Genomic DNA, 19452 nt, shown 5'->3' on the forward strand with positions numbered 1-19452 from the left:
AGCGAGCGGACGGACTCGACCAAAGAGACGCATCTCCTTCTCCTTCAGCATCCCCAAATCTAGAACATTCTTTTCTATTGGCTCTTCCTCCAGTGATGAGGAGGAGGTTGTGAGTAAGTACTGTACAGCTCCCAGAATGCCCTGAGTACCCACCTAGCCCCTGGCTGCTTCCTGTGTAGTGTGCCTCTTCTTCTGCCCGTGTCACTAAACGGACGTCACATCCCGCTAAACTCTAAATCCAACCCTAATCTCTGTTTGGTTCCCCTCCCCTTAACAGGGTCAATGTCTCTGAAGTTGTAGACAAGTCATTTGGTTTGAGAGAAATTCAACATGTACATAGCTTTGTTTTCAAAGAAGTAGGTTATCATCTGCAGTCACCAAAACTGAACAGGTGATCAGATATGCACTGGTAATGAAAGTCCATTTAGTGAAAATTCAAGCAAAGTGTTTCTGAATAGAATAAGAAAATTGCTTCCACATAGACTATTAGGTCTTGTAAATGGGGCGAGTCTGACCAGTGCACTAATTGTGTCTGTTAAGTTATTGTGCTCTATGTTATTTTCTGACTATGGCTTCATCTATTTTATGAAAGCAATGCCTACAGCTTAGTTCTGAAAATCTTGGTTACCAAGACCAGGACGGAAGAAGAATGAAAAGATTATGCCAAACCATGTCCATGTTTTTCATTTCAGTCTAATTCAAAATAAATAAATACAAATCCGCCAAGATGTTCACATATTTATTAAATGTTCATGAAACAGTCAAGGACAAGATTGACTCTTTTGTCCTTTTAAGAGCGTTGTATTTCTGAACGATTTGTACCCGGCTGAAAACCTAGCAACAGCAGCAGACTCAATGAGGTCTTTTATACGAATAAATACTGCAGCTTCAGAGTAAAAAGCCCTCTGCAGTCCAGTCAGCCATCTGGAATCATCATCATCATCATTCATCATTCAGCCCTTAATGAATATCTGCAGGAGACACCCATGACCCCAGAATCTATTTCCCACTATTGGTATCGAACGGAGGCTAAAGAATCAGCGTTCTCCTAGCACAGATTTCCCCAGGTCCCCAAGTAGCCCTTTTCCTATTGTATTTGACATGGCTGCCACGCATATTATGTCCCTCCTGTGAGTTTTCCACATATTTCTTCCCCTTTTTCTTTCCATCACTTCTATTTATTCCCTCTAGCCTCCATTCTTTGAAATCCACATAAACACATTTCAAAGTGTTCCTTTTGGGCTTCACAGCTGCTAAAAAGGATTGAGTTTCCTTTAGGAAATTTCACTGCTGCTTTCACACTCCTTTGAGCCTCGTAAGAACGGCTTGTATATTATTTTGGGGGCGAACGATAGGAAGAAAATCCCTGGCCGGGCCGTTACTGGGGGATGACGTTTCAGAGGGCTTTCGCGGCTCTAGCGTTTCAGAGCTGCAGCTTAAGAGCTGTAAGAGATGTTGCATGGCAGTTTTTGAAAATGCCTCTGTGTTTGTCACGTGATGTGTGCCTTATTGAGCTTTGCTGGAGGACTGTGTTTGTCACGTGATGTGTGCCTTATTGAGCTTTGCTGGAGGACTGTGTTTGGCCCCTAGTAACTTTCTTTATTACTGGCCGCCCATGACTACTACTGTAAATATATGCTGTCTATTGTTCACATTCGGTAGTGTATGTATTTTTTGGGGGGCTTGATGTTAATTGGCTATGTCCTTAACCATATTACCCAGTGTGCAATTCCACATGTAACCCGTCCTACCAAGTACCCACTGGTTCAGTTGGATGTTTGTACAAACGTGTTATGTGATATCACCTGTGCTTGGAAATGTCTTGTAATGGTTATGTAATATGTCATTTATACATGTACTGAACCACAATTCTGATAGAAAAATATGACAAGACTGTTTCATGGTTATATACTATAAGTCTATGATTTTATACAGAGGAATTGCAGTCTGTAATTTCAACATGTTATTTCAACATGCTTCCATTGGTCCAGCTCATCACCCCCTCTCTCTATTTCTCCCGTAGGAATGGGATCCTACTCCAGCACCTCTGGATCACTAGAGTACAGGTACGACAGAGGCTTTCTTTTCAATGGGGCCTTTCTTACAATGTGTACTCTGATTGCTATTTCTCCAGCAGAACAAGTGTAAATGGCCGTATGTTCAGTGCATTTTTCCTTGTCTGGTTCAGCATCTCTGAGGAGGACCCGGGCCCCCTGCGGAGTTACACTGAGGGGAGACAAGGGACCAAGGTCAGCCGCACTTTCAGTTACCTCAAGAGCAAAATGAGTACTAAGAAGAACAAGGTGAGTCTGTCCATTCAGCATTTCCTCCTCCTCCTGCTTCTCTTCCTTTCCTCCTCCATTTCCTCCTCTCCTCCTCCTCCTGCTTCTCTTCATTTCCTCCTCCATTTCCTCCTCTCCTCCTCCTCCTGCTTCTCTTCCTTTCCTCCTCCTCCATTTCCTCCTCTCCTCCACTTCCTGCACTAGCAGAGCACAGAGCCTGGCTCAGAATTGTATGTGAGAGGATAAATCAAGTTGTATTGGTTAATTGAATTGAAGAAGCCCCAGTAGTACATTTTCACTCTGACCCTAGCGCTATTGTTCCCTCTTGGTCTTTCTGACGTTAAATCAAATGGATTATTAGGTGTTCAAAGGCTTCTCAATACATACAGTTCTATGGATACATTTATACAGAGTACATGTATTCAAAAGGGATTTACAGTATCTTTCTGTTAGGTAAGTGTATCCGTCTGTGAGGTGTGAGTAGCAGAGCGAGGCGCCTGTTCTGCACGCAGTAGGGAAGTCAAACAGGAAACAGAGGCATGCTGTGGTCTTTCTCAAAAATCTGTCTGTATGGCATCACTGCTTCTGCGAAAACAAACCACTCTCTTAGACTTAATTCTACCATGTTTCCTGATAACATTACAGTAAAAACAGTCACGCCCAGACCATGCATCAACACAGTTCTCATGTGATTTTATTTCCCTGTGATTGTATCCCCAAAAATACATTTTATTTCCATTAAGACTTGTTCATACTTGAAAGTATGTACATTGTACATACTGTAGAAATATTTGCTGAGATTGCGAGCCAGAGGCCGGAAACTGCAGTGGGGCTGCTGTGTAACAGAGACGGCAGAAAACAGCAGTGCAGAGGCACAGATCCTCCCTCCACCACCCCCCTCATCCTACACATGGTATCTCACTTCCTCCTGGTGGGCTGATGGCTGGCGTCATGGGAACGCCAGTGTTCTGTCTGTAGAGGCTGTAGCGCCTTTTGTTCCAGACCAGCGAACAGACAGACTGTTACTGTAATGTTGTGTAGACGTCTCCTGGCACACGGTCGCTCCCTGAAGCTGAGGGCTGAGGCAGGACAGGATGAGGTAGGGGATATTGGTCATTTGGGACTTCTGGGAAGAAACCGGGAGTTATTAGTCACCATAATGTACTTAGTCACTAACTACTGCATGTCGAAGGTGTGCCTCCCACTTTCCCAATGTCACTTTTTACTGTATTTGTTTATCATATCTACTAGTTTATTTCTATGACGTCGAACGGTGCAGGGTTTTCGTTGGCAGCCTGTGACTTGTGTCTTGATGAGAAGGGGAAGAAGTGTCTCCAGCCTCGTTGTTTAGAGTTGACTAGTGCCTGGCTCACGGCTCAGACGGGAACACATCATGATACACTGTCTTCTCACCACACATTCTTCCCTCTTTCAGGAGAATTGATTTTAGAATCTTATTTAGGTTGAGTCAGAATCATAGGATATTGGTTGTTTCCTGTACCCATCATGAATTAGTGTCTATCTGTACAATACACCCGATAGTGTGTTTTCTGTCAGCCCGGTGTATTGTATGTGGTTACGTTGATATACTGTAACCGTTTGTCGGAATTAAGTTTCTGTTTGTGAATGAGACTTCTAGATAGAAAATACAGAAATATTAGGAATGGGTTTTTGAGACTGCCAAAACACATGCCGTTTTGACTAGTGGTCAATGATGTCAGCATACTTCCTCAGTATATCTTTGTGCAAGTGACTCATGCATCACGTCTTTGGATAACTATTATCCAAGCGTGAGATCTATTTGTAAGACCTTGATTGCTTAACTCCCGAAAGCATCACTGTGCTTTGATTCAGATAATTGATGGCGTTTTGTCTTTGTATCTCTAACAGGAGAAGGAGAAAGACTCCAAGGAGAAGAAGACCCTGAACGGCCATCTCTTCAGCTCTGTGAACCCTGCCCCCTCCTCAAACTGCCACCAGTGCAACAAACCCATCAACACTAAAGAAGCCTTCCTCTGTACCAGTAAGACACCCCCTCCTCTTCTGTAAACCACTTCCTCCTCCTCCTCTTCTTCTTCCTCCTCCTCCTCCTCAACCAGCCCACGTCAGGTGTTATGAGAGACCAGACTCCACAGTACACAACGTATTAATTTTGTTCCAGGGTAAGAGACACTGCTCTAGTTTTATTAACCCCTCAAAACTCCTATTTCTTCACATGGTGGTTATATAGGCCTGTGGTTATATAGGCCTGTGGTTATATAGGCCTGTGGTTATATAGGCCTGTGGTTATATAGGTGCTGCTCTGGACAATGACCTTGGGTTTCTACCTGTAGGTTTTCAGGGGCCCAAGCTGTGTTTGCAGTCATTGTGTAATGTCTGGTGATGGAACGTCCTACTTTGGCTCCAAGCCATGTGATAAAATGGGGACTGCTTACTATATTCAGTTCCCTGAAACGGCCTAGTCAGCTTGTCTAGTTGAGAAAGTCCATACTAAGCAAAACACAGGAAATCCTACACGCCGAGGGTCTGTCTGAGGAGAACTTAAGAGGATGTTGTTTATTTTGGGGCCAACAGAAGTGGACGTATAGAACCTCTCTGTCACGGCAGTATGTACATTCCTGCCACCATCTTTGTATGGACAGCAGCTTGCATTAGAACAGCAGAGCCTAGTTCCCAAGCCTAGTTCTCAAACTCTTTTGTTTGTTGCCAGTCTGTCTGAAGTGTGATGGACTGGGTGGGTCTGTCCCAGTGAAGAGGGTGGTTAGATGGAACCAGGGACAGGGGACGGATGTGGCCCCCGGCCCAGCTAGTCCCCTCAGTCTTTCACTGGGTTGCATCACCCTGCCCCTGACACAGCTGGGAGAAGTCAGCTCTGCTCTTACAGCTCGGTTCTGTCTCTCTGCACTTTGCTGTGTGGTGACGAACATCCTGTCTGTCTGTCTGTCTGTCTCTCTGTCTGTCTGTCTCACACACACTAGCGGAGGATCCTGTACTGTAAACCCTAAGTTAAGTTTACGTGGCTCATTTCTCAGAAGTGACTTAGTTTTAGACATGCAGTGTTTCACAGCATTGCAGCCCACATAGGGTTTGACGAGCACGGACCTAGATTTGAAACAAGCCCTTAGTTTTGACAATTGACCTAGTTATTCAGAGGTACCTTGATCAGTGACTGATCCTCGCCTCTATCTCCTAGCTAGAAAGTCAAATAGGGCTTTGTGGAGAGTGAGGGAGTTTTGTCTGAAATATAAACAAATAGAGTTTATTCTAATGGACACCTGCCTCCTCTCTCTGTTCTCTCAGCTTAACTTTGAGAGATTCAGTCTGTCAGGATCTGTGTTTGACACACAATCAAAACAACTCCCACAAGCTGGCCACGGAAAAATTGAAGGGCACACACCCTGTTGCACAACACAATCCCCTCTCACTGTTTAGAACCTCCATCTGGGAGAGCGCAACAGCCTGTTCATTGTTGTCTTCCTTCCCTTCTGTTCCCTCCCTGAAGTGTTGTTGTTGTGTTTGTTGGATGGGCTGGAGGTGCAGAGGAACTCTTTGAACTCAATGGCCTTTTCATACTCCACATTAATCCCGGATTCTTCTGTTAGTCATTGTGTTGCTTTTATGTGGTTAGATGAGCTGTTTTTTGATGGCGCCTGCATTTTCTCAGCATTTTCAGATTAGAGTTTCCTGTTTCTATAGTATAGGGCGGTTCAAAGAAGCAGTGTTGATTTGGTATGAGTCAGTCACGTGATGCAAGTGAAACCAAGCTGTGTTGATTTGGTATGAGTCACGTGATACAAAGCAGTGTTGATTTGGTATGAGTCACGTGATACGAAGCTGTGTTGATTTGGTATGAGTCACGTGATGCAGGTGAACGAAGCTGTGTTGATTTGGTATGAGTCACGTGATGCAGGTGAACGAAGCTGTGTTGATTTGGTATGAGTCACGTGATGCAGGTGAACGAAGCTGCGTTAATTTGGTATGAGTCACGTGATGCAGGTGAACGAAGCTGTGTTGACTTGGTATGAGTCACGTGATGCAGGTGAAACGAAGCTCTGTTGACTTGGTATGAGTCACGTGATGCAGGTGAAACGAAGCTGTGTTGACTTGGTATGAGTCACGTGATGCAGGTGTAACGAAGCTGTGTTGATTTGGTATTGGTCACGTGATGCAGGTGAAACGAAGCTGTGTTGAATTGGTATTGGTCACGTGGTGCAGGTGAAACGAAGCAGCGTTGACTTGGTATGAGTCACGTGATGCAGGTGAAACAAAGCTGTGTTGACTTGGTATGAGTCACGCGATGCAGGTATAAGGTTGTATTTTTTCTACTTACATTAGAATCACAGTATTCTGTCCTGTGAGATGAGTGGAGGCTTTTTCTGCAGTGTTTGACCGATTGTTCGACCAACTCTTTGTCCTATTGTTGTTTTTCTTCTGATCGTTTCAGACTGCAATGCACAGGTCCATAAGGGCTGCAGAGACAGTCTTCCTGTGTGTGTCCAGGTCAAAATGAAGGTAACGTTTGGCTCTGCTCTGTCTGTAATGCATCTCAACTCACATCTACAATGCGTCTTCACTCACACACACACAGGAACAGAATGTGCCTGCCCTGTTGGAGCTAGAAACACAAGCATTTCGCTACACCCGCATTAACATCTGCTAAACATGCGCATGTGACCAATGCGATTTGATTTGATCAGTCTCTGTCTAACGTGTGAATGAATGGGTACAGGCTTGTTATTGGCATTGATTTAGCGTAATACGTGATACTGCATTTCCGTTGTGTTTTTCAGCAGCAGAAGCAGCAGACCGTGGTAGATTCTGCGTCCGTGTCCGGAGTCATGTTGAGAAGTAAATGTAATACATACTTCTCTGTCCACTAATTCCATGTCTGTCTTTCTGATCAAACCTGTGTCCATGTCTGTGATCTGGCTGCTGAGGGGAGGACGGCTCACAATAATGGCCGGAATGTGGTTAATGGAACGGTATCAAACGTGTGGTTTTCATGTGTTTGATACCATTCCATTCAGTCCATTACAAGCCGTCCTCCCTTCAGCAGCCTCCACTGATTCTCAAGTACTGCATGTATGTATTCTCAAGTACTCCATGTATGTATTCTCAACTACTGCATGTATATTTGTAAGTACAGTACGTTTGTGACCATGTGCAGTAGGCTGCCTGTGCATTTATGTGCACCCACACCTCTACGAAATATACTATATACTAATTTCTGTGTCTGTGATCAGCCACGTCGGCGGCGTCTCGGGAGCGTCCGTGGTCTGCCATCTTGCCCCCTGACGACCAGGCCATGGTCATGGTGGCGCCGGTGGTGCCTCGCAGGAATACCAGCATCCTCTCCAGCAACCTGTCCAAGAGCATCTCCATCAGCAACATCGCAGGGTGAGACACAACACCACTAAACCAGCAACCAGCTCACCATCGCCCCCTTCACATACTCGGCTTGTACATTCTCATGCCGACGCGCTCATTAACACTACTGGACCTGTTCTATCACAAGTGTCGTGTCTAATGCATTGTACCGCAATTGTGCAGCTGGAGTGTGTAAGGGACTTTCTCTCTCTTAGCCCCTCCTTCACTAACTCTGTTTCTCTCTCACCCCGTCTGTCTGTCCGTGCAGGCCATTGATGGACGAGATGCCTCTGAAGGGCCTGAAGTACCTGTCCCAGTCCACAGACTCACTACACAAGATCTCCAAGGTCAACGAGTCCACTGAGTCTCTCACCGATGAAGGTCAGTTACCCTGAGAGACCCCAAGTCACAGAGCCTGTATTGTCTAATCATGTTCCCCAAGTCACAGAGCCTGTATTGTCTAATCATGTTCCCCAAGTCACAGAGCCTGTATTGTCTAATCATGTTCCCCAAGTCACAGAGCCTGTATTGTCTAATCATGTTCCCCCATCATTGCCTGTATTGTCTAATCATGTTCCCCCATCATTGCCTGTATTGTCTAATCATGTTCCCCAAGTCACAGAGCCTGTATTGTCTAATCATGTTCCCCAAGTCACAGAGCCTGTATTGTCTAATCATGTTCCCCCATCATTGCCTGTATTGTCTAATCATGTTCCCCCATCATTGAAGGGCTCGCTTCAAATGAGTGAGCAAATGTGAAACACATTCAACATGTTCAGATTGCCTCCGATGTTTTCAGCTGTTTTATTTCAATGTTTTAATGCATCGTATTGATCCTCGCTCAATAATGAACCGTGTATGCGTAGGAGCGTGCTCGTCTGCTCACGGTGAACACCGTACAGCAAGCCCTCATGTGCTCCTGTCTGTTGCCGTAGGGACTGAAATGATGGACAGCCAGCTGATGGGGGAGTTTGAGGCGGAGTCCAAGGATCTGGAGGCGGACTCCTGGACCTTCACTGTGGACAAGAAGTATGTGAAGGGGCTCAAGAAGGAGGTGGTCAAGAGACAGGACGTCATCTACGGTAGGAGGACACTGTCGCGCTACCACTCATGCCATCTCACTGGGACACACTTTGTTTTTGTTCACGCAATTGATTTGAGATGTTATCATATCATCAGCGTGGCGGGTTAGGATATCGGTTACTCAGTACAAACGCAATCGTAGGGTGCTGTTCATTGGGAATTCACTCTATAACCCCTCATCTTTAACCATATATCCTCTCCAGAGCTGGTCCAGACAGAGATGCACCACGTGCGGACGCTGAGGATCATGTCTGAGGTGTACAGTAAGGGCCTGCAGAAGGAGGTGCAACTGGATACCCAGGTGGTGGAGCGAGTGTTCCCCATGCTGGACGAGCTCCTGGAACTACACACACACTTCTTCGCACACCTCCTGGAACTCAAGCGGAAATCGTCCATCGAGGGCCGGGACGACGGTAGCTTCCTCATCCGCAAGATAGGAGACGTGCTCGTCTCACAGGTCAGCATGGGGGGTGGGGGGTGGGGGGGGGGGGACTCGGGAGTTTAGGTGACGTTGTGGAAATGTTGTGGGAATGTTGTGGAAATGTTGATTATTAGGCTAATCGGTTTGTTGGTATTAATCTCACGGGATTTTCTTGTGTGGTGTTCAGTTCTCGGGTCCCAATGCCGACCGCATGAAGAAAGTCTATGGGAAATTCTGCAGCCGCCACAACGAGGCGGTCAACTTCTACAAGGAGCTTCACACCAAAGACAAACGCTTCCAAGCCTTTATCAAGGTATGGTGTCAGCATGATGTTTGTTTACCCATCCTAGTCTCACCATTATAATGTATGGAAAATAATCCCTCTCTCCACCAGGGGGTGCCAACACTCTGTTGTGATTTTTTTTGGGGTTGCATTTAAACACACATTGACATCTGCTAAAGTCATCATTAAGACATTGTATGAAGCACTATATGAGTATCTCTATTTAATTTGTTTTTCAGAAAAAGATGAGCAGCACAATCGTCCGAAGACTAGGCATCCCAGAGTGCATCTTATTAGTGACACAGCGAATAACAAAGTACCCTGTGTTACTACAGAGGATACTGCAGCACACAAAAGGTGAGAGACACCTCCTGTGAGACTTATAATTCCACCTCTACTGAGTATTGTGATATAGTGTTATTCTTTATGCTTTGAATGCCACTTGTTAGCAGAAAGAACCGCGATGGAGATTGTTGGGAAGTCTTGACCTCTGTACAATATGTATTGAAGTGACATGCTGATCTTTGACATGTGCAGAGAACGAGGAGGACCATGACGATATAACCCAGGCTCTGAGGCTGGTGAAGGAGATTTTAAATGCGGTGGACAGCAAGGTGAACGAACACGACAAGAAGAAACGGTTAAAAGAGGTGTACAGTCGTACGGACAGCAAGTCCATTCAGAGGATGAAGAGCGGCCAGATGTTTGCACGGGAGGACCTGGTGCGAGGCAGGCGGCTGCTGCATGACGGACCACTGCAGCTCAAGAACTCTGCAGGCAGGCTAAAGGGTACGGCACCAGCCTCATTTATCACGGTCTCCCTCTCTGTCTTGCTCTCTCCTGTCTATCCTCTCAATCCGTTTCTTTCTCCATCTCCTCCCTTTCTCATCCTCTCCTCTCTATCTGTATTTTTCGTGCCCTTCTCTCCCTCTCTTTTATCGCTCTACCTCCCCTCCCCCTCTCCCCCCTTCTCTCCTCCACTGATCCCGACTCTGTTCTTTTCCACAGATGTCCAGGCCATGCTGCTGTCTGACGTGTTTGTGTTCCTCCAGGAGAAAGACCAGAAATATGTCTTTGCCTCACTGGTATGTTATGTTTGTTATTCATTATGTATTATGCACATTGTTCCCTATGGTGCCACACACTGTAGTATTCCTACCTCTAAGAATTCATAAAAAAAACATGTTTTTTTTTACAATACAAGTATTAGTTTACTGCAAGATTAGCTTGCTCTGCTGTTACAATACAGGTGTATCTATGTTTTTCCAGCTATATTGTGTAAGACTGGCACACAAGGCTATTAGATGTAGATGCACGTTTTAATGACTTTGGCATGGTTACACTCTTGGCAGAATTTTGCTATCCTGCAGTTTTTTAAATCGTTCAGTGGAGATTGGAGTTTTCATTCAGTTCCCTTTTCCTTGGGCTAAACATTGCATTTCCCCAAAGTAGCTTCCATAGAAACCTCCCACTGGTCTATACATCCTTGAATAGAACTCTGGTCTAAACATCCTTTCACCTCCTTCCTCCCGCTCCTTCCCTCTCTCTCTTCCCTCCATTCCTCCCTCTGTCTTTCCCCTCCACTCCCTCCCTCTCCCATCCCTCAGGACCAGCGCTCGACGGTGATCTCCCTGCAGAAGCTGATTGTGCGGGAGGTGGCTAACGAGGAGAGGGGTCTCTTCCTGATCACAGCAGGCATAGAGAAGCCAGAGATGGTGGAGGTATTGGCCAGCACCAAGGAGGAACGCAACACCTGGATGCAGCTCATACAGGACGCCATGCACTCCATGTGAGTCAGTTAGACAGGAACACACATGGATATAGAAATACTTGAATGGGAGAAGCCCCTCAGACCACAGCAATTCTATTATTCTTGAATATGTCACACACATTGTATATCCACAGATACAGTATAGAGCATATTAGCTTGACACTACATTTACGTTGACATTTTAGTCATATAGCAGATGCTCTTATCCAGAGTGAATTACATTTAGTGTGTTCATCTTACGATAGCTAGGTGGGACAACCACATATCACAGTCATTGTAAGTACATTTCTCCTCAGTAAAGAAGCTATAAGCAAAGTCAGTGCTAGTAGGGAAAAAAGTAAAGACGTGAGTGTTAGTTTACAAAAAAAATGTAAATTTTTTTTTTCCCATGCAGTGTAAATGGTTTGATTGATAACTGGTTGTGTATGTGAACAGAGAGAAGGATGACGATGAGGGAATCCCCAGTGAGACGGAGGAAGACAAGAGACTGCTGGAGACCAAAGCGCGGGAGATGAGAGGTAAAACCTGTTCTCTTTTGTTCTGCTAACCATTTGTCCCAAAGCGGTGGTCAGTGGCGCGATAGACGGGTAATAAACACAGTGGGTCTCTCTCTGTCTGTTCCTCTTAGAGCTGCTGAGGAAGAAGGACGAGCAGATCGTGTGTCTGTTGGAGGAGAAGGTTAAGGTGTTCAGGGACATGTGTGAGGGAGGCAGCGGCCCGGCAGAGGAGAACAGCCCAGCCCAGTCCATCAGGACCAAGATGCTGTTCAGAGCCACCCCAGACTACGTCACCAAGGGAGAGCCCATCATGAAGGATGCCCTGAGGGAAGGTGAGTCAAGAGTGGACGGTCGGCTGCCCAGAGACCACACACACAACACAGGTGACCCTTTATCCAATCACTGGTGACCTATTGAATTACTTGGTCACATGGCCCAACCAGTGATTTTCCCCTGAAGACACACAGAACCAATCAGAAGTAATCAGGGAATTACCTGAAAATCCCCTTTATATAATATAATGCCAGTAGCAGCTGAAAGACCAGGGCAGAGAGATTACAGAATACTGCTGAAAACACGTTTTTGACCTAAGTCAGAGTGATATATGGTTACTTGTCATAGTTATTTATATCCTTGTTTTTCCTCTGCAGACAGGGATGGAATCAATGCATAAGTGTAATCTGATTCAGCTGTGTAGAAAGAAAACAAATGGATTGCTTTAATGCTGCAGGTTGAGTAATGGGCCAGATATTGATATTTTCCTCCTTTTCTCCTCCCTAAGTAAGCCAGTTTATGTAGGTCTGACCGGGTTGCTTCAGCTGATAGAGTAGTGTGTGTAGTAGTCTTTACTGAAATCGTACAGTACGATGTGTGTGCGTGTGCGTACATGTAACCAGGCAATGGTCACAAGACCTGGCAAATAGCAATGATAAACAGCACACAACTGTGAATGATTTTATGTCACGGCACTGCAAGAATACAGCACCAGAGTAGAGGTCTGCGCGGGCCTGATTTCTTCATACCGCACTGCCCGCTCCCTCATACTTTTCATCCCGCACCCGCTGCTCCCACTGCTTTTCATCCCGCACCGCCCGTTCCCACTGCTTTTCATCCTGCACCGCCCGTTCCCACTGCTTTTCATCCTGCACCGCCCGCTCCCACTGCTTTTCATTCCGCACCGCCCGCTCCCACTGCTTTTCATCCCGCACCGCCCGCTCCCACTGCTTTTCATTCCGCACCGCCCGCTCCCACTGCTTTTCATCCTGCACCGCCCGCTCCCACTGCTTTTCATCCCGCACCGCCCGCTCCCACTGCTTTTCATCCCGCACCGCCCGCTCCCACTGCTTTTCATCCCGCACCGCCCGCTCCCACAGCTTTTTATCCCGCACCGCCCGCTCCCACCGCTTTTCATCCCGCACCGCCCGCTCCCACTGCTTTTCATCCCGCACCGCCCGAAGCAGCGAATTCTGAGAGTGTATGAATAACGTGAAAAACATGTTATTTTAATACAATATGTAGGCTAACGCATACAAGGCAGAAAGACTATCGTTTCCAAATATTCTGCAACAAAAAAACAAAGTATTAATCCTGCAGTTGTCTGACCGCCTGCCCTCAGCATGAAAAATGCAAACCACGCCGCAATGATCTCTGTAGCCCTCTACACCAGAGCGCAGGACCTATCTTCACGGGTGTGGTTTGTTTGTTTCATTTCAGTGGAAACTCTCCATGTGCTGGTGAATGGCAGTCTAGGCGGGGCCGTGGGGCAGCAGGTGTCCAGTACCCAGGATGCATCGGGGGGTAGTGTGGGGCCGGTTTGTCTGCCTCGTCGCGCTGAGACCTTCGGAGGCTTCGACAGCCACCAGATGAACATCTCCAAGAGTAAGAACACCTCCCTCTCTCCTGATGGACTGGCTGTCGTACTGCAGCTGACTGTCGTTAACAGTAGCTGTGGGCTAAAGGTGTCCTCTTTTTCATTCCAGACGGAGAGAAAGAAGAGGGGGAGGACTCATTAGACCTTCGGAGGACTGAGTCAGACAGTGTGTTGAAGAAGGTAATTACAACTAAGCTCAGAGGTGTGTGTGTGTGAGTGAGCCACAGTAAAGGATGCACGCACAACACACACCCACCACAATGCACACGCACCACACACATACACACACACACACCACACACACACAGTGCACTTTGTGCATGAACTTTACATTCTTTGGAACTCTCCTAACCTATGCCACCAGGAGGGATTTAAATTGAGCTGTCTCTCAATAGGCCTGCTTCTGCCCATCACCACCACTGACATTAACAGACAGACATTAGCCCGGCCCTGGGCCCTGGACTGAGGTCTGAGCTAAGCTGAGGAAGTCCATATCGTTAAGGCTCCATTAGGCTAGGTGATGCCCCTGGGCCGGGCTGTGTGGGAGCAGCCCTGTGCTTTGAACGCCTGTAATCTCCTCTGCACAGGCCCAGGCCTCTCTGGCAGGCAGGTGGGATCAAGCTCTTCCTCCTCCGAGGAGGTGATTAACGTGGCCCCTCGCCTCAGTAGCTCCTTAATATCTCAGTAACTAACTGCAGCTGTGCTTGTCTTCATCCACAGGGGGGCAACAACAACCTATTGCTGCTGCTCAAGAGGAACAGTGAGGTAGGTCTGACTCCCACGCTATGTTACACTACCAGCATACTGTACATCCCTGACTGACTAACTGGCTGTGTGAGAGAGGAATTACTGCTTGCTCCCACGCCTCTCTAGTCTCTGCTGGACAGCGCTATGCAGTAGGTTATTTCATAGGAAGTATTTTATTGTATGTGTACCTACTGTGTAACCATATGCAGAAGTGACGTGTTTTATCATCTCTCTTCCTGACTAATAGCAGGTCCTCCACAGTGTCACATATCTCCATGATCTCCTCAACACGCTGCAGGTACGGACACTCTTCCTCACATCTCCTCTCTGGTTAGACCACAAAGAGCTGCTAACCAGGCACACAGACACGCACGCGATCCATTAGTATAGGGGATAAAACTGTTTACATCCGTGTGTGCTCTGCAGGCAGTGGTGGTTCAGCAGGACACCTTCATCGAGGACCAGCGTCATGCTCTGGCTGAGCGGCCAGCCTCCCGCCACTCCTCCACCTCCTCCCTGTCCTCCTCCTCCTCGCGGCCCAACTCCCTGATCGAGCAGGAGAAGCAGCGCAGCCTAGAAAAGCAGAGGCAGGAGGTGGCCAACCTGCAGCGCCAGCAGGCGGCCCACGCCGAGGAGAGGAGGAGGAGGGAGAGGGAGTGGGAGGTGAGGGAGTCGGGGCTGAGTGACAGGGAGGCGCAGGTGAAAGAGCAGGACGAGGAGACGTTGAGGAGGCGCGGGCAGCTGGAGGAGGAGAGGCAGGAGCTGCAGAAGAGGAAGGAGGAGTATCAGAGGGATCTGGAGAGGCTGAGGGACGCCCAGAGGAAGTTGGACAGAGACAGGGATACCCTGCGGCGGGAGGCTGAGATGGTGGAGCAGATGAAAAAGGCTGAGGTGAGCTAGAACAGTTGGTTCTGCAATCCCACCATGCTGCTCATTGCTCTCCGTCTGCCACCTTATACTACTGCGCTCCAGAAAGGACGTAACTGCTATTATGTGACAGCGATTTTACCACAAATGACTACACATACATTATTTAGTGATGCCCTTAGAATAACCCTTTACTTACTGCTTACCCTAACCTCCACCTGGGCTCAAGCCTGAGCTTCTAATCCTAAAGCTAACTATTTTTCTCGTTGCGTGGTGTTTGATTTGATCGGTAGGCAGAGCAGGCACACAGGACCCAGCGGACGCCCTCCTCCACCTCAGAGGAGTCCATGAAGTTCCAGAGTTCCACCTCTCTGGATAAAGAGCCTGGTGGAGGGGAGGCAGAGCTGTCCTCCTCCCCCGCCACCAAAGAACCCTTTCTCAGGATGGGCTCCAAGAGGAAAGGGAAGAACCTGAACCCCTTCTCGTCCTCTTCCTCCAACGCCAGCTCTAAGGCCCAGAGCAGCACAGAGGGCCAGAACCAAATCCCCAACCGCCTGATGCAGCTGGCCATGACCAAGGACAAGAAGGAGAAGAAAAAGAAGAAGGGGAAGGGACAGCAATCACAGCCAGGTACAACAAGCAGCACACGTCTTTGTAAGGAAAATAGAGCCATGGTAAAGGTCTACTTACCTGTGCTAGACACTGAGGGATGTTGTTACAGTGTAGTCTTAATTAAATTATACCTCCATCTTTCTTCTCCACAGATCCCCAGAACACTGGGGTCACAGAGCTTCAAGCCGATGGAGAGATCTTCTTCTGCTGATTCCTTGGTCCTCCACTATCCCACAATGCCCCACACTCACAATGACTGCATCAGCTGACTGCCCAGACTCTGTACTAGCGTGGGAAGATAGATATGCACCCCATTGACCTGAAGGGGATGGCCATGGACAGGAAGTACAACTAGAGCATTTCCTGTGACCTTTATAGGGAAACATGCAGACACTTCCCAGCAATTCTGAAGTGTCGAGTTGTGACTTTTGGATGAACAGAATTAGGATTCTGCAAGTCTGATGTGGCATGGATTGGACTGGCTTGCATGGGTTGGTTGCCTTGGCTTTGATAGTGTTCAGATATGATTTGGACAGTTTCAGGAGTTATACCATGGCTAGAGGAAGTTTTATCATTCATGAAGTATACAGTAGCTAACATTCATTTTCTATCCGAAGGGAAGATCTGCGGGTGCCGTGGGACCTGTTATAGAATGTTCTGCATTTTGCAAATTCAAGTATACCCTAATAGCCAAAATGACAAAAGAGAGCATACACACTATTTAACAACTCCAGTTCAGTGAGTCAAGCTTATACAATGGTGTTTCTTGTCATACTTGTCAAGGTATTGCTTAACACTGGGCCCCATAATGCTTCACTCCCGCCTGTAAGGAACTAGAGGCTAATTTCTCCCATCAACTCTACATCAGAAGTTATGCAATGTAATCACTCAAATGGGTGGCAGGTAGCCTAGTGGTTAAGAGCATTGGGCCAGTAATCGAAAGGTTGCTGGTTTGAATCCCTGAGCTGCTTAGGTGAGAAATCTGCTGTTTTGCCCTTGAGCAAGGCACTTAACCCTAATTGCTCCTGTAAGTTGCTCTGGATAAGAGTGTCTGCTAAATGACTAAATGGTAACATTTTAAAAGTTCTAAAGAAAAGCGACTCAAGGTCCGGGCAGAGGAAACATGACTGACTCAGAGTTATGAGAGGAGGATGAATGAGTCTGGGAGAAATGGAAGACGAGCAAAGAGAAAGAATAGCTTATAGCAGAGGAGAGAAAGATGAGCATGTCTCAGAGAGAGCGAGAGAGCCAAATGAGGAAGAAAGAGAGTCTGTAAGGGAGATAATTGTCCACTTTGCAATTGAATGTAATGATGAAAACTGTTTGTTACGGTTCCAGCAGACTGAATGGGTAGAAGAAACATTTGCGGTACTTGTTGTATTCCTCCACTGCACACTTGAATTTGTGAACCATTTTATTTGTCAATCACTGCAATGCAATACTGGCACACCCGGTTTGAAGGTGATGAGCACTTTAGATTATATTCACTCTGTTACAAGAGAAGAGACTTTCTCCTTGACTTTGAGTGACAATCATTCAAATGACCCAGACTGAGTCGAAACTAAGGAATAGCTATTTTACAAGAATGGACCGAAATTCTGATTATCTTCCCCTAGTAATATTTGAATGCTGATATTGGAATGTAATAATCTAGACCTGACCAACCATTCCCTTTGTTAATCCCATTGGAATTACACTGATAAATCAGCCTGCGGGACAGGCTGTTCTTTTATTAAAACCAAACCGAACCTTTACTCTGGACAACCCCATATTTCCCTATTTTCCCTGCAGTCTGCTCTTGTATTGATGGACTGTGGTGCCATAAACTCTCTTGTGCCTCTCAAATGGTCCAGAATAATTCAAGTCCCTGGATTTTATTCATTGATTTTTTTCCCCCCTTCCACGCTCCAGTTTCGGGTTTTGATTCGTATAACCAGAGCTGCATAAAGCCTAATATTTCAGCAGAGGTATGTTCTTTCTCTTTTCTGCCGATGAGCAGAATTGAAAGCGAAAGCAAAGCAAGGCCATCCCCTCTCCTGACTGTCTGTAAAACTGAAATATGGTGCTAATCACTAACTCATAACTGTTCAGCTTATTTTTTTTTTTTGACCATCAGACAGAGCTTTGTCAATTTTTCCCACCACTATTCACTCTGTGGCATTTGTCATCTTGATATCTCACAACAATTCCCCCTGGTCATGTATATAAAACGTGAATCACCACGTTAACATGGTGTATTATGGCCTTGCTTAGTGATTTTACAAAAGTGAAAGCATAGGAAGGGATCATTTGGCATTTTGATTGATTGGGTCATTCACACACTGACTTGCATTAATAGACAGATTCCACTTTTGACAGGTGTGAACGCACCTACAGTAGATCCTACCCTACCACTTCATATTCCTCCAGGAATATATGCTAATTATTCCGTCAACATGAACTGTCATGGCCGTCTTATGGTGTGGAAGTTGAGCAGTGCTACAGTAGCTCTGAAATGTTGTACATGACGCATTGTGGCAAATGCAAAGATATTATGCTCAAATTGAAATGCACTATTAACCAGCCTCTGTGAGGGGGTTGGAGTGTGTTTGACAGTGAGACTGTAAACCAGTGCTTTTAAGGTAAAATGTTGTTTGTACTAAAAAGGTACAATTTTTATTTTCTTGCTGAATTCCATGTAAAAAAATAAAATAAAAAAAGGGCAAAGCAACAATTATGTAAATATGTGTCATGTACAAATTCAACTTTTAAAGTATTGATTGTGGATTTTTGGATCAATTTAAGCTTTTTATAATGAGGCTTTATTTATCAGTGTCCTCCCTGTTTTGGAGGCATAAAATGTACATTGATTTTCCCCTTAATAAAGAACTATTATTGTTTGTCAACTGAGATGTGTGTCTGTGTCTATTTTCTCCCCTTGTTTTCGTGTGTTAATAGCTTGTACTAGAATAGAATGGCTTTGGTGTACCCATGGACCACACATAATGGCCAGTCAGTCAGGAGAGGATCTTGTTTCACAGTTATTGGGTGAATGTATGCCTTAATTGACTTGACTGATGCCAACTGCATGGAGGGTATGTTTGATTTAGCCACCTGTTGTTACTCTCTCTCTCTCTCTCTCTCTCTCTCTCTGCCGTTCTTCTTTGCAGGGGACGTTGTCTGTCTTTGAGCTGGTGTGTTCAATTCCATTGACATGATAGAAATATGCTGTTTTTTCTCACTGTAGCTTGCTTCTTCATCCAGCTCACTGCTAGCTCTTTGGGCTGAGAGTGGCTTCAGCAGGGATTCTGTGGGAGAGGATGTGGCGGAGCCCACTTCTGGACGTGACTAGCTCTGCCTTTGTCCGTGACAAGTGACCCTGCCCAGCTGGCCTGCACCATACCGCACTGCGCAGAGGAGGAACGAAGGACTTTAAGGTAAGAGGAGGGGAAGAAGATAAGAAAATGGTTTGTAATCAGATCCAATCTTCATCTTATCCCAAGTGTTGAGAGAAGAACGTGCACTCATTTTTCTCAAGTTTGTCATAAAAAGAACGGTTCATCCAAATATTTTTTTAACTCATGAAAATACCAGTGGTATAACTAACCCATTAACCACCCTTAGTTTCTGTGTTACTGAATTTGATGTTGTCCAAATTAGTATCCATATTTGA

At 46.2% G+C, this 19452-nt stretch overlaps 1 protein-coding gene across 8 annotated transcripts in view; it reads left to right on the top strand.

The window, feature by feature from the left end:
* The window catches only part of akap13 (A-kinase anchoring protein 13), a 93259-nt gene extending 74570 nt beyond the window's left edge, over nt 1–18689 (top strand). For 3 of the 8 annotated variants that reach the window (XM_036953051.1, XM_036953029.1, XM_036953070.1), the window contains 24 exons: nt 3–113; nt 2024–2066; nt 2189–2303; nt 4173–4305; nt 6727–6794; nt 7073–7136; nt 7526–7679; nt 7918–8030; nt 8585–8731; nt 8936–9189; nt 9341–9466; nt 9676–9793; nt 9974–10225; nt 10445–10521; nt 11044–11225; nt 11643–11725; nt 11836–12036; nt 13418–13582; nt 13684–13754; nt 14295–14339; nt 14569–14619; nt 14748–15212; nt 15482–15818; nt 15953–18689. In XM_036953051.1, the coding sequence (XP_036808946.1) occupies nt 3–113; nt 2024–2066; nt 2189–2303; nt 4173–4305; nt 6727–6794; nt 7073–7136; nt 7526–7679; nt 7918–8030; nt 8585–8731; nt 8936–9189; nt 9341–9466; nt 9676–9793; nt 9974–10225; nt 10445–10521; nt 11044–11225; nt 11643–11725; nt 11836–12036; nt 13418–13582; nt 13684–13754; nt 14295–14339; nt 14569–14619; nt 14748–15212; nt 15482–15818; nt 15953–16011 (3434 nt within the window). In that variant the 3' untranslated portion in view covers nt 16012–18689. The remainder of the gene's footprint in view (nt 1–2; nt 114–2023; nt 2067–2188; nt 2304–4172; nt 4306–6726; nt 6795–7072; nt 7137–7525; nt 7680–7917; nt 8031–8584; nt 8732–8935; nt 9190–9340; nt 9467–9675; nt 9794–9973; nt 10226–10444; nt 10522–11043; nt 11226–11642; nt 11726–11835; nt 12037–13417; nt 13583–13683; nt 13755–14294; nt 14340–14568; nt 14620–14747; nt 15213–15481; nt 15819–15952) is intronic. The other 5 variants (XM_036953038.1, XM_036953046.1, XM_036953032.1 and 2 more) reach the window with 5 other exon arrangements.
* The last annotated feature ends 763 nt before the right edge of the window (nt 18690–19452 follow it).

The sequence above is a fragment of the Oncorhynchus mykiss genome, chromosome 2 (genome assembly GCF_013265735.2).
Source record: "Oncorhynchus mykiss isolate Arlee chromosome 2, USDA_OmykA_1.1, whole genome shotgun sequence".
NCBI lineage: Eukaryota > Metazoa > Chordata > Actinopteri > Salmoniformes > Salmonidae > Oncorhynchus > Oncorhynchus mykiss.